This window comes from Caretta caretta, chromosome 2, assembly GCF_965140235.1.
Source record: "Caretta caretta isolate rCarCar2 chromosome 2, rCarCar1.hap1, whole genome shotgun sequence".
Lineage (NCBI taxonomy): Eukaryota > Metazoa > Chordata > Testudines > Cheloniidae > Caretta > Caretta caretta.
This window is the reverse complement of record NC_134207.1, coordinates 168,597,842-168,611,077: the sequence shown is the minus strand read 5'-3', so window position 1 is coordinate 168,611,077 and position 13,236 is coordinate 168,597,842. Positions and strand designations below refer to the sequence as shown.

General features: G+C 44.2%; 1 protein-coding gene across 1 annotated transcript in view; it reads left to right on the top strand.

Moving 5' to 3' along the window:
• ABCA13 (ATP binding cassette subfamily A member 13) overlaps window positions 1-13,236 on the top strand; it is a 286,889-nt gene that overhangs the window by 18,958 nt on the left and 254,695 nt on the right. The window contains exons 4-7 of the mRNA XM_048839236.2: window positions 5,729-5,880; window positions 7,295-7,323; window positions 8,632-8,795; window positions 11,839-11,963. Coding sequence (XP_048695193.2) covers window positions 5,729-5,880; window positions 7,295-7,323; window positions 8,632-8,795; window positions 11,839-11,963 — 470 coding nt within the window. The remainder of the gene's footprint in view (window positions 1-5,728; window positions 5,881-7,294; window positions 7,324-8,631; window positions 8,796-11,838; window positions 11,964-13,236) is intronic.

Sequence of the window (13,236 nt, the reverse complement as noted above, 5' to 3'; positions counted from 1 at the left end):
CTCTTGACTTCCTGCATAACACAGGCTATGAGGCTTCTCTGAATTAATTACTGTTTAAACTATAGCATCTCTTTTAGAAAAACATCCAATCCTGTTTCAAAAATTGCCAGTGATGGAGAATCCACCACAACCCCTTGGAGGTTGTGTTAATGGTTAATTACCCTCACTATTAAAAAACTGTGCCTTGTTTCTATTCTTCACAAACACACTGAAGAAAGTGAAGTTGCACAGGTGTTCCTGAGGCATCATTGGAAGACATTGGGTTTGCACAGGTGCAAGTAAAGGCATAATTTGTGCTGCTAGACCATAGTTAGTGGTGGGCAGGTGCAAGAATCTAATTTGCTACTCAGAGCCAAGAGTGAGTTCTCAAGGCTGCTGTTTAGAGGGAGAAGTTTTACTTGTAATCTGGCTGTTTTTCTGCCCTGATCCTGCAAATGCTTATGCACATAAATTTAGATTCATGGGTTCACAGAAGTCAGTGAAACTCCTAACATCCTTAAAGGTAAGCATGTAGTTGAGTGTTTTCAGGATCAGAGCTTTACTCTGAAAATTCCCCAGAGACAAACCTAGAACTCCACAATCACCTTTTTATATATCTGTTTTTCAGAGTCGATTTGTTCTCTCTGTGAGTTTGCCTCTATATTTCAGCAAAATATTGACCATCTTTCACTCCATTCCTCCAGAAGTTTCTTAGTGCAATTAAAGAGTTCTTATTTTCCTACTCCCATTGACCATGTCTGTAGCTTTTAGGAGTTGGTAGGTATTAATTGTTTCAACTTTCATGGGTCCATTTTCAAAATGAAAACTTCAGATGTTAATCACTCAAGCACAGCCCCAGCTGAAAAACTGAGTCTCTTATTAAAGTACTATAAAAAGAATCCAACTTTTCTATCTGTAATCCATTCAGATTTGAAGCAGACTATAATGAGTCGCCAACAGGAATTGTTGAAATCAGGCAAGCTTGCATGAAAGTGAAATTTAGTTAAGTAGTTAAGAGCCTAGTGGAAGTTTTATGATGATTTCATTTTCTACCAGTCAGTAGAATATCTAAGGATTGTGGGAATGGGGCCTTCCTTACCCAGGAAGAATTTTACAGTGGGGGTTGGTGTAATGGTCCCTGGTAGAATATGCCTCACAGAATGCTTCTAATAAGCCTATCAGATATTTTTTGTCTATATTTGGCATATTCTGATTTGATTCAGTTTTGGGGAAAATATTTTCACTTATATTCAGACCCAAATGCAAAGTACAGATTAAATAACTATTCAAAATAGCTGCTAATTAAGTAGTTCCTCCAAACGTTTACCGAAGTCCTTTCTCACATTTACAGTCAACTGTAACTCAGCTTGTGATACGTGACTTTCACAATTAAAACTAGGACACAAGCTCCAATTAACTGTTTTGCTCAAACAAGCAATCTCCAATTACCACACTTTTTCTAGTCTGATAATTCTATAGTTTGAGAATGGCCTGTTGATTTTTAAATTCACAGCCTTTCAAAATCTTCTGGTTCTGTAATTTCAGCGAAGCAGATCGTTGCAGGTAGGGTCAGTGGCAAACAGTGTGTGTGCTTGGGGAAGGAATTTGGTTCCAAGCAGCCATAAAGCCACTACAAGGAGCCTTCAGCAAATTCCTCCCCAGCCTGAGTAGCCGGTGCAGTTGTTCTAGAGATAGGTGGGGGTGTGACTGGGGCTTGCCTAATGACCTAGCTACTGTACAGGGCTGTAATTGCCCACAGTGGCCATTGCAGGAGAGGTGCAAGTTAGGGCAGCCCTCAGGACTACTTTAACCAGAGCCATAGGGTTAGAAGGCCTCCTACATCCTTATTGCCTCCCCTCCTGCAATGGGCTTTGCACCATGGAAGGAATTAATTCAGGTCCAGATCTCCCAAAGTGCCCAATGGGTCTCAAGTATGGCAGTTTTTCTAAAATCAAGATCAGAACCTTATCTAGCAATTCCTACTGCTCTCTTTGCTGGGGCAGATACTGATTGTGTGTAGCCCTATACAAACTGAGAAGTATGGGGGGGTGGCTGCAGGAAGACTTCCAAAATTTGCGCAGGAAAGCAGTTGGCTTGCCCTTTGACCTTCGATGGCAGTAGTGAGGCGGTATGATCTGTCTGCCTTGGCTGAGTATTTTACCCATCTGGTTGAGCATGAGCAGTGCTTAATTTGTGCCAGGGCTGAGCTCTGGCAACTCTAGGCTTGGAAGCTCATAGCTCTGGCACTTCTGGGCTTGCTGCATCAGTTATGAATTAAAAAATTGCCTGAGCCCAGGCACCTCTTTCATTACAAATTAAGCACCGAGTATCAGGTTTGCATGGGAGCTTGCTGGATGAGGGTTAAGCCAAACAAAACAACTGGAAGTGATTATATTGGTCTCATTGACTGAGGGAGGGCTTTGGGTGTTTTTTGCTTGAGTTTATAATTTGAATGTCACAGCAGATTGTTGTCTGTTCCTGCATGCTCAGGTAGAACTGTGGTTAAGATTTTTTTTCCCCCATCTGAGCTTGCTTTGTTACAGTTACCCATGCCTCTGGTGTTCTCTAGATGTGGTTTTACCTTAAGACCATTCAAACTCTCAGTAAAATAGTACAGAATTCAACTCTCTGACTGCTTATCAAGCAGCGTTGCAGACTGAGAGCATTTTATGGTGGTACCCAGAGGTCTGCACTGGCTGCCAGTTAATTCCAAGTGAAGTTTGAAGTGTTATAAACCAGACTTTAAATGGTTTGTGCTCTGCCTATCTAACCAGCAATCTCCCTTCCTGGATAGTACTGCTGTAGTTGTGATCTGCAGAGGCACTAAGGCTATTAATCCCTTGGATGGAAAGAAAAAGGGCTGGCAGCCCGCTGCTTTCCATAACTGCTCCCCACCTCACTGCTTCTCTTGGTCTCAAAGTCATGATGAGAGGCTCCTCTGTTTATTGGGCTTGTGGTCAGTGAGCACAGTGGCCAATAAGAAGCTGTTGATCAGCTGAACGGAAGTTCAGGGAGGGAGGGAGATTTTAATTCCAGTTATTTGGCTGATTTACACTGTGGGTTGGGGCTAATCTAGGTAGGTTTGGGGTGGTATTTTTATTTAGAGTTTTGGATATGTGCCTTTTCTCCATCTAAATAAAATAGATAACATAAAGTTCCCTCTCCCTGAGAAGACTTGTATCTTAACTAGAACCAAACCCCATAAAAGGGATTTGGAGGAGACATGGTGAGGGAGGCAGATTATCATATATCTGCCTCGTCTGAGGTGACTTGAACCTTCCTCTGAAGCATCTGGTGCTGTTGGAGACAGGACACCTGACTAGCTGGACCCCGGGCCTGACCACTGTAACTCCTCTGAACGATATATTTGCTTAATTTTTAAAAGCCCCCCAAATCCACATTTAAAATATTCCTGATATGAAAAACACTTCAGGTATATGAGCAGCTAAATGACCAAAATCCGAGGTAAGCCTGAATGATCAGTCCTGCAATGAGTTCCTCATGGGCTCATTCCTGCACAGCCCCACTGAAGTCAGTGGGGTTCCATGTGGGCCTAGGGGTCTGCCAGTAGAGTTCAATGTAGGACTGAGGCCTGAACTCCCAGAACCAAATGCCTGCTTAAAGGTCAGGGGAAGTTGACAGCCAGACCAGAACTCTGTTCATGGGGCCCATTAGAAATCTAGAAAATGTATTAATTAGAATTTTTCTTTTATGAGGTTTGTTGTGTCCAGGAAAAAGAAAAGGAGTACTTGTGGCACCTTAGAGACTAACCAATTTATTTGAGCATAAGCTTTCGTGAGCTACAGCTCACTTCCTCGGATGCATACTATGGAAACTGCAGAAGACATTATATACACAGAGACCATGAAACAATACCTCCTCCCACCCCACTCTCCTGCTGGTAATAGCTTATGTAAAGTGATCACTCTCCTTACAATGTGTATGATGATCAAGTTGGGCCATTTCCAGCACAAATCCAGGTTTTCTCACCCTCTGCCCCCCGGAGAGTGAGTTTGTGGGGGGGGGGGGGGGCAGAGGGTGACATGGTGAGGGAGGCAGATTATCATATATCTGCCTCGTCTGAGGTGACTTGAACCTTCCTCTGAAGCATCTGGTGCTGTTGGAGACAGGACACCTGACTAGCTGGACCCCGGGCCTGACCACTGTAACTCCTCTGAACGATATATTTGCTTAATTTTTAAAAGCCCCCCAAATCCACATTTAAAATATTCCTGATATGAAAAACACTTCAGGTATATGAGCAGCTCCTCGGCAGCTCCCCACCCGGCCCCAGCTCACCTTGCCTCCGCCTCCTCCCCTGAACGCACCGCCCCATCACCCCCGGCTTCCCGCAAATCAGCTGTTTGCGTGGGAAGCCGGAGAGGGCTGAGAAGCAGGCGGCGGCTTTGCACTCAGGCCCAGGGAGGCGGAGGTGGAGGTGAGCTGGGGCAGGGAGCGGTTCCCCTGCGTGCCCCCCCCTCGGGTTACCTGCTGCGGTGCGGGCAGCCCTCTTCGTGCCCCTCCCCCCCCGCCCCAGTTCGCCTCCGCCTTCCTGGGCCTGAGCGCTTCCTGGGCGCTACTTGCTTCTCAGCCCGCCCTGGCTTCCCATGCGAACAGCTGATTTGCCAGAAGCCGGGAGAGGGGGCGGAGAAGCAGAGTGGGGCAGCGCATTCAGGGGACGGGGAGGAGGCGGAGGCAGAGCGGAGGTGAGCTGGGCTGGGCAGGAAGCTGCTGGTGGGTGCTCTGCACCCACCAAATTTTCCCCGTGGGTGCTCCAGCCCCGGAGCACCTACGGATTCAGCGCCTAAGGCACCACTTTTGGCCGGTTGTTGTTTCAGGGAGCCTGCCTTAGCCCCAAGCCCCTGCTGCGCGCGCTGACTGGACTTTTAACAGCCCAGTCGGTGGTGCCAACCAGAGCTGACAGGATCCCTTTTCGACTGGGCATTCCAGCCAAAAACTGGATGCCTGGCAACCCTATTCATGTATTGAATAGCAACTGTAGTTTCGGCTAGAACCTTTTCCTGTCATGCCCCTTCCCCCCCCCACCCCGATTACCAGTAATGAAATCTGCCCATCCCCTTTCAATTACTGCACAGTTGGCTCAGCAGAGGAGTTTGAGCTGAAGGTGAAGCTGGGGGAGAAGCTGGGGCTAGAGGCGCATGAGGGCAGAGAGAGGAAATAAAGGTAGAGCTAGGCTGGGGGCAGAGCAGAAGGCAGAGTGGAGCTTTAGCTGGGATGGAGCTGGGCTGGGTCGTGCTCCCTGCCTGCCTCCCACAGGGGTTGGCCGGACCCCACCGCTGACCCCTGGAATGTTCTTCCACGTCCCACAGTTTGGGGACTACTGTGCTAGATAGTCTCTGGTATTTTATCCTGTTAATCCTCAGTCTTCAAGTCAAAAACTAACCATCAATCAAGTTCAGGAAGAAATCCTTTCTCACATCTAGGTGCATTTTAATTCATTTAGACTTATTTGGAAGAGTCTGCATTGACCATTGTCAGAGTCAAGACATCAGACTAGCTGTTCCAGTAGGGCAGCTCTCGTTGTCCTGCTACCCACAGCATTGTGGGATTTTTGCACAATTCAAGGCAACTGTAATGAGCTGACAAATAAAAATTGGGTAAATGGGGAACATTAAAAACTTACCCCAAAAATGCAAAATGACGCTCAAAGCTGATAGAGAGGAACTTGCAGCTGCTTTTTCCAGTTTCTATTTTGAAATGACCTTCCCTTTTCCCCTTTCATGGAAAGCGCTTCCAGTTTCCAAGGTGGTCAGGACAGCATGATGGGAACTGACCTGAAATTCCTGAAAGAGATACAAGACCTTGCAAAGGGGATTTCAGAGACCTCTGAGAAAGCTATTGCTTTACAAAAGCTGTGGGAGGAAGAATCAAAGTTCGCAGGTAAGTCGTCCTCTTTTAGTAATTGGCTGATGTGCTTACCTGGCACTGAGTGAAAGCCACTGAAAAAGACAATGCTTCCTTTTATCATTAAAAAATCATTGTTTTAGCTAAGAAGTTGATCTATAATTATTGTCGTTATCATAATGATTGTTGGGGGTTTGCTTTGTTATTTTATGGAGCCCAGAATTGTGCTAGCTGTGTTCTACAGAGACATGGATGCCTGCCCCCATAAATTTACAATCTAAATATTAGACATGGCAAAATGATTGTGGGAGATAAATAGCAGGGAAGTGGTTGGGGAGGAATATAATGAGTGGGACTGGAAAAAGAAGGTCAGGTTTCAGGAGGAGACCTAGTTTGGGATGACATCTGGCACAAAGGCACAGACTTTGTGGCCTGGCTACTACTGGACAAACACAGGTCTTGCAGCGTGGAACACTGGCCACCCAGTCTGCTCATTAAAGATCTCTCTCCTACAGCTCTGTGTAGGGTTGCCAATTTTGGTTGGATGTATTCCTGGAGATTTCATCACATGACATAATCTTTAATTCCTGGAGACTCCAGGCCTTACTTATTGCTAATAACAGGACAAGGCCCAGGGTTAGTAATACGATCATCTGGTTACCCTGTCAGGCATGTTTTCAAGAGCACCCTTCTGGCCCACCAGGTGTGCAGAGGCATGGTGTGCACATGGGAGTGACTTGACCTAGCCCCTGTCTCCCCTAGTGCCTATGCTACAGCCTGTGCACGTGCTGCAAACACTGAAACATTCAGCCACTGGCGTGAGTAAGGGACGGTACAGAACCACACCAGTCTATGGGGAGCTTAGAAAGGGGTTGCATACTGGGGAGAGAGGGCCTGTCTGTCTTGCTCTAAAGAAGCAGTAATGACTTCCAATGCACCCCTCCTGTACACACAAAGCAACCGTGCAGAGTAGTTGTCCTGTCAGATCTACCAGAAGCACCCTCCATTACTCCCACTCATCTGCATTTCAGCACGCTTCACTACCCCCACTCTGCTGCCTTTCCTCTGAAATAAGATGACATTCTACCTCTTATATTGGGTAGAACACCCAGCACTCTTTTGGTAACCCTGTCTAAGCAGAATAGAGTGGTCAGTAGTGCCTGGGACCATATTGCTCTCCTACAGTTTACAAGATAATTTTGCCTTACCAGTGAAAATCATCCCTGGTAAGTAATTTTTTTTAAAATTGGCTATGTAATGGTACCTGGAAATATTAGGAAGTACAAAAGATGATCAGATCACCAGTTCTTTGGTGCACTGCTAGTTTTATGGCCTTTTCCTTTCAACAAAATGCATTTGATTAAGTGTTCATTCACTGTATTTAGTAGTGATGCTTCTGTCATGAAGAATAACGCAGCTCTTTGAAAAGGAAAACTTTTTATTTTTATAGGGTCCACCAACAGTTCCATTTTCTTAACCGTAAGTAATTTTTTTTGTGTGTGGAAAGTTACAATTTCAGACTTAGCAGTAATTGATAGATTTTCTTTTTCAAGTTTTAGTAAAGCATATTGTAGAAAGTGGAGTGCTGCTGAGGGCACAGTGATGCAGGGACCTAACGTAGAGGGTCACAGATTGCTACATCACTGGTTTGAATCCAATCTGCATTATTAGTGGCTAAAAGCCTTTATTGTGTGAAGTATGTTTGTTGATTACAGTGAAAGAGGTTGTTGCTGCCTAGAAGAGATTACACCCTAATTTTAGATGGGATGCAGTGGGGAGGCGTGGACATGGAGTGAAGAAGGACAAGGGTTACACGGTTTAGCTGCAAACTCCAGTTTGGAACCTGGGATTGGACGCCGTTTAGTGTACCATTTGTAAACTGCTCTCGAGAGCCTTGATTGAAAAAAGCTGCAGAAATGCAAAGTTTTCTTCCTGGTACTGAATTGAAAATAAAAACAAAAATTGTGTTCATCCCCATTTTACAAAGACAAATGTCAGTGTCATTGAATTTGGCCTTGAAGGTTTTACTATTTTTTAAATAAAAAATAGAAACAAAAGTACAAAGGCTCCAGTTTCCACTCCAAGCCTTATTCGTGTTGATGAGTATTTATGCAAAAGAGTCCTGTTGAAGTACTCACCAACATGATTTTACATCTAATTCACCAACATGACCCCATAAGCTAGGGGTTAGCATGGCTTGTTTGTTTTACAGAAGCATCTGAAGGTGTGATCCAGCAAAATAGATCTCCCCAGTCAGTCAGTTCAGCAGAAATGAGTCCATCCCCTCAGTCTATTTCTTGTCTGTTTGCATGAAAGGCCTTTCCTAAAGAGGTGTAAACTGGGGGTGGCATACATAGAAGCTTCATTATAGCACACCTCTTCACCCCTCACGGATGTGCAGTGATGATTCTCTAGATTCTACAGATTTGTTGTGTGATTGTCAAGCTAATCATCTTTCAGATTTCAAAAAGTATCCATCTCTTAGCAGTGGCGTGGCCTGTACACTCATGAGCAGAAGGAGAGGAAAGGGCTTGTTAGATTTTTTCATAACTCAGTTTTCCCACAAGATATGCACATGCAGCAGAGTTACAACCACCATGAGTTGAAAAACGAGGGTTCTCATTCCTATGGTGAATTTCATTAATGCATGATGCCACACCCAAGAAGGGTTTTAAATGGTTAGAAATCCCTGTGTATGGGGGGAGGCAGAGGACAGTTGCTGTTTTCCCACCCCACCCCCAATGAAATAATTGGGTCACATTTAACACATTTTTCTTAAAAATCAAGATGGACTGGAATGAAACTGAGGGGATGATTTCTGTAGTCGAAAGCCTCCACAACCAACCCTATTTCTGGGACTTTCTTCATTCACTCCCATGGCTGCAGGCAAGCAGCCTTTACAAAGAAGGTGGGATAGGTGCTACAGCTCAGTTTCTGCAGACTATTAAAAAGTAAGTACTAAAATCCGGGTAATGTATTTGTTCTCCCTATTTGTGCTTTCTTTTATTTCCATGGATTGATGCTTTTATCTAACTCATTGTACTTCCCACTTGCATGATCAATAGCAGGAGAATTCATAGCAAGATATAGATATACAGCAGGATTGTCAGTGTTGGCTTCCCTCTGCTTGCATTGAAGTCAATGGGAGCTTTACAGGTTACTCCAATGGGAGCAGAGTGAGGCCAACACTTGCCCAGAAAAAGGTCCTTGGGCCCAATTGTCACCTGGTCTATTGATTGTATTAATTATACTGATTACTTAAGAATTGCCCAGTAACTCTGAGGTGTGGTAGGTTCTTGTCCCAAGATCAGGCCCAATATGATCAGAATTATTATTCAGTTGGAAACCCCTACACACACACACACACATGAAAAACCTTCTGAATTTGTAATAGTTTTATTACACTTATACCTATGCCTTGCTTAGCAGATACCTGTACCTATAGGCTGTGCTATTGGAAAGCTTGGGACTCTTTCCTATTTTTTTCTGCAGTCCCTGCTTTTGCTCCAGACCCTTTCACAACTCTACCTTTCCTCCAGGTGCATCTCAGCAGAAAAATCTTTGGGAGGTTGCTGCATGTGAGTGGTGACTGAAACGATCCCTTTGCGGATGAGGGTGTTAGTTTTGTCAAGTTTGATGGGATTCTTCTGGATCGAGAGTTATATATTAATGTAAAATCATTATCACTTTTATTAATCCAAGGAGGATCTGAAATACTGAAGTCTTTGAGTCCATTTGATGTTAATCCATTTGGATGTCTATCATTTTAAAACCAGTTTATTTCTTAAGTGCTTTAATATAATGTAGTTCAATTAAACTGGAACTTGGCAATCTATAGCAATCAGTGTCAGGTAAGTGACTTTATTTCACCGCTTAATCCTCTTCCCATCTGCATAGGAGCATCTTCACTTATGCATTACAATGGCGCAGCTGTGCTGATGCAGCATTTTAAGTGTAGACCTGCCCCATTTCAGTGCCAAGTTGCTTTGAGCAATCCACTCCATACAAAACTGAAAGCTTCCTTCCACAGATGCCCTCCACGGCTCCTTAACTGGCCAGGTTTACTAGAAATAATCCGTGTTAATTAGAAGAAAAGTCCAGTAGTGGCTCTGGTTTGTGATTGAGTTGTGTAGGTCTTCCAGGCTGATAGATCAGGTCATGGAGGTGTGTGTGCTGCTTTCCTGCTTCTTGCTCTCTGTTCCTGTTCATTTCCTGGTTATTGCTCCCTGAACTCAGTGTGTGAGTGCACTCGTGCGTGCATAGCATTGGGTGTGTGTGGCAATTCAGGCTGTGCTCTTATGTCTTGTTCAGAAGGTTGCTAACTTAACTGGTTCATGGTTATTTCATGTTTTGACTGACCACCTACCTGTGTGTCTTGCTTCAATTTCCTTGTATTTTGGGATTGCTATCCTGGACGCATCAGAGCGTAACAAGACGCTAGGTCTACAGTAGGAACTTACATTGGTATAACTATGTTGCTCAGAGATGTGGATTTTCCCTGGTGTAGACAGAACCGTGACAATGGGATGGCTTCTCCCATCAACATAGCTACTGCCTCTTGGGGAGGTGGAGTACTTATGCCAACAGGAGAAGCTCTCCCATCAGCATAGGTAACATCTTCACTATGTACTATGGTGGCACAGCTGCAGCACTGTCAGTGTAGACAAATCCTGTGTGCCGGAGAAATCTCTATCTGCCTCTCTCTTTTTAAGGGCAGCAGCACCAGGAGGGAGATGTAGTTGCAACACACTATTTACCTTTATGGGGAAAGTACAGAGGATCTCAAAGTGAGGCAGGGAGGCTGGAGGGCACCTGAAACTTGATGCAAAGTAGCAATTTCAGGAATTTATTTGGGAAAATGATCAATTCATAGATTGTAAGGTCAGAAGGGACCTTTAGATCATCTTATTTGACCTCCTGTATAACACAGGCCGTAGAATTTTACCCAGTCGCCCTAGTATTGAACCGACTGAGGTATGACACCGTCCGGCATATTCTAGTCATTTCTGTGAATCTGCAGCATGCATGGGACCCACACCACATGTGCTTAGAATGGGAAATTGAAAATCTCTGCACTGACTCTGCCACTCCTACTTAGGGCTTTCCTTTGCCTTGTTAAAAAGCACCAAACTTGTACGTTGTTTGTTTGCAACTGAGAAGAAAATATTGTGTCTCACTTATTTAGAATAAATGACAGGCATGGTGGTGCTCAATGTTTATACTCTTTGTAGCCTGCCTGAGCAGGGCCCATCACAGTCTCTACGCATTGGCATGTGCATGGGTGAACTGCTTGTGGTAAGCTAATTTTTTTTGCAAAGTACAGCAACAGCTGATCAAGTTAAAAAAAAAAACTGTTGGATTTTAATTTGCATAACAGCCATGGGGTAAAAGAAGCTATCGAAGTGTCAGATGAAATTGGTGTGGATTCTAAAATGTATCATCAAATTAAATTTACAATGATATTAACTTCACAACAGAGCTGGTCTGTTTGAAGAAATTTAGAAAATAAACTAAATGATTTTGTTATATGCAGTGTCATTGTAGCCATGTTGGTCCCAGGATATTAGAGACAAAAGGTGGGTGAGGTGTACTATCTTTTATTCAACCAACTTCTGTTGGTGAGAGAGACAAGTTTTTCTCTAGTCAGCTCATGAATTTTAGTGTCTGGCAAAGTTATGAATTTAGGTGCTCAGGCTCGTCTTTTGAAGGTGTTGTGCAGGTTTTGCAAGATAATGGACAACCCTCAGATATCCACCCCAGACATGTCACCAAACTCATCCATTTCAGGGTTTTCTAGAATATTCTTTTTTTAGAAAACTTTGTCAAGCAAAACATTTCACTAGAAACTTCATTCAACGAAACCCCATTTTTTGACAAAGTTGTTAAAAAGTTTCATCCAGCTCTACTTCACAATCCTTCTGCTGCCCTCTCCAAAGAGCGCGCACAATGTTGCCGTGCTTTGACAAGTGCTTGATTTTTCACTTTTGCTTTCAGTTCCTTAGCATCCTTAGAAGATTTAGATGCAGTTCTATCAAACCAAAGTTTCTACAAAACAGTGAAAATAGGACTGAATATAACCATCACAGCACTACGCTTCTTGCAAGACTGGAGCCTTGAAGGTAATTGAAGGCTGTGTATGTGTGTGGCCGGGGGGGGGGGTGTTGGGGTTCTGTCTTTCTTTCTTTAAAAGTTGCTGCATGAATTACAGGCATGTCAGGATGGAGCCAAAATATTTTTGTAGGCAGCTGGCTGAGCTCCTGTTGAGCTGATAATTAAATACTGTTGAGATTTGCATTGTATTGTTGTTGTGCTTTGGGGCATCTAGAGCCTTGGATAGGCATAATTTTAATTGTCTGTTAAATTACAAAAATATGCTTATCATGCAGCCTGGCAAACCTTTCTTAAGTTTGACATAACACAGTGTAGTCCCAATAGATCACCTTGAGAATAATCTCCTTTTACTCATGGTGATTCTTTGGAGAGGGTGTTTCACAATGAGTTAGTTCAGTTTCCTTCGGTTATGAAGAGAACTAGATTCAAATTTTGGCCCAGTTGCAAGTGAAAATTAACGTGGTTATCTTACCTTAGTCTTCCTTTGTCTCCTATTGTAAATGCCAGTCTTTGCTCAAGGGCTGAATCCCATCTGCTGCACAGATGCATGGACTGAGTTTGAGGGAGAAGAAGTCATTGGGAGGCTTCCCCTTGTGCATCCACCCAGGCAGGATCCTGCCAAGGATTTAAGAGCATGCTGTACACCAAGGGGTGTAGTCTGTTGTTCAGGAGCCATGTCCGGACTCTCCCTCTTGCAGCCATCCAGGCCCCATTCAGGAAAATAGTGTGCTGAAGTCCTATTGAAATCAATGAAGTCTCATGGGACTTGAGTGCAAATTTAAACGCTCACTCAAGTGCTTTTCTGAACCATGGCCCTTGTACAGCCAACCGCAAGCACTAGGCAAGGCAGGTACACTTCAGCTGAGCAGTAAGCAGAGCATTGTTCTGACCCATCCTTCGCTATCTTGGCCTGCAAATGCAGCTTGGTGTTTGTGCCAGCTGAATGGCTGACACCACTCCGTTCCTCTTCCACTTATGGCTCCCCAGGATAAAGTCAGGATTATGATTAATTGGCGGAGCTTTATGGGGACAGACAAGTGGTATTTGCTTGCACTGGATGTGTAGAAGAGCAGCCCAAGGCCTGTATGACTCTTAAATCCCATATAAGCCCTCAAAATAAGGACTAAGAGGTACTTAGGTTGCCTGCTGGCCCCCTACACAAGATTGAATTTCATTTAGTGGGACAGACTGAAATCTGTGCCCTAAACTCCCTCACAAGCAAACCAACCCCTCCTCCCACCCACCCCAGATAAACCCAGAAAGTAAGTCCCTGGGGGCTTC